At 53.1% G+C, this 1,195-nt stretch overlaps 1 protein-coding gene across 1 annotated transcript; it reads right to left on the bottom strand.

The window, feature by feature from the left end:
- On the bottom strand, positions 1-966 carry LOC147412906 (olfactory receptor 14A16-like). The gene has a single exon (XM_086480782.1). The coding sequence runs from the start codon at positions 964-966 to the stop codon at positions 1-3; it is 966 nt and encodes a 321-aa protein (XP_086336908.1).
- Between the last annotated feature and the right edge of the window lie 229 nt (positions 967-1,195).

Here is a 1,195-nt window from a genome sequence, read left to right as displayed (position 1 = left end):
CTAGTGATATGCAGGGGAAGATGGGCAGTTCACTACTGCTTCTGAAAAGCAACCAGTCATCAGTTTCCTCAGGGCGTCCTTGAGCTCCTGGTTCCTCATGCTGTAGATGAGGGGGTTCACTGCTGGAGGAACCACCGAGTACAGAACTGCCAGCAGAAAGTTCAGGAGTGGGGAGGAGATGGAGGGGGGCTTCAGGTCAGCAAACATGCCAGTGCTGACAAAGAGGGAGACCACGGCCAGGTGAGGGAGGCAGGTGGAAAAGGCTTTGTGGCGTCCCTGCTCCGAGGGGATCCTCAGCACGGCCCTGAAGATCTGCACGTAGGACACCACAATGAACACAAAACAACCAAAGCCTAAACAGACACTGACCACAAGGACTACAACTTCCTTGAAGTCGGAGTGTGAGCAGGAGAGCTTGAGGATCTGAGGGATTTCACAGAAGAACTGGTCCACAGCATTGCCTTGGCAGAGGGGCAGTGAAAATGTACTGGCCGTGTGCAGGAGAGCATTGAGAAACCCACTGCCCCAGGCAGCTGCTGCCATGTGGACACAAGCTCTGCTGCCCAGGAGGGTCCCGTAGTGCAGGGGTTTGCAGATGGCAACATAGCGGTCGTAGGCCATGACGGTGAGAAGACAAAACTCTGCTGTGATCAAGAAGACAAAGAGAAAAAACTGTGCAACACATCCTGCGTAGGAGATGGCCCTGGTGTTCCAGAGGGCATTGGCCATGGTTTTGGGGAGAGTGGTGGAGAGGGAGCCCAAATCAAGGAGGGAGAGGTTGAGGAGGAAGAAGTACATTGGGGTGTGAAGGCGGTGGTCGCAGGCTACGGCAGTGATGATGAGTCCATTGCCCAGGAGGGCAGCCAGGTAGATGCCCAGGAAGAGCACGAAGGTTAAAAGCTGCAGCTCCCGTGTGTCTGCAAACGGCAGGAGGAGGAACTGGGTGATGGAGCTGCTGTTGGACATTATCTCACTGCAGGAATAGGAGACTGTTGAAAGAGGAGAAGACATTGACAAGTGAGGACAGATTTCTCTGAGCCAGTCTTATGCAATTTCTTTCTGATAACCCCCATAATGGCTTCTTTTTTAAGGGTAAATTCAGTCATTTCCTTTTTGTGAGGTCAGCATTGATGAGCAGGGGCTCTGCCCATGGGCTCCAGAGAAGTCAGACCTGTGCTATTGCAGTGGTGTCAAA

This window comes from Leptosomus discolor, unplaced genomic scaffold, assembly GCF_034619465.1.
Source record: "Leptosomus discolor isolate bLepDis1 unplaced genomic scaffold, bLepDis1.hap2 HAP2_SCAFFOLD_35, whole genome shotgun sequence".
Classification (NCBI taxonomy): domain Eukaryota; kingdom Metazoa; phylum Chordata; class Aves; order Leptosomiformes; family Leptosomidae; genus Leptosomus; species Leptosomus discolor.
This window is presented reverse-complemented; position numbering and strand designations above follow the sequence as displayed.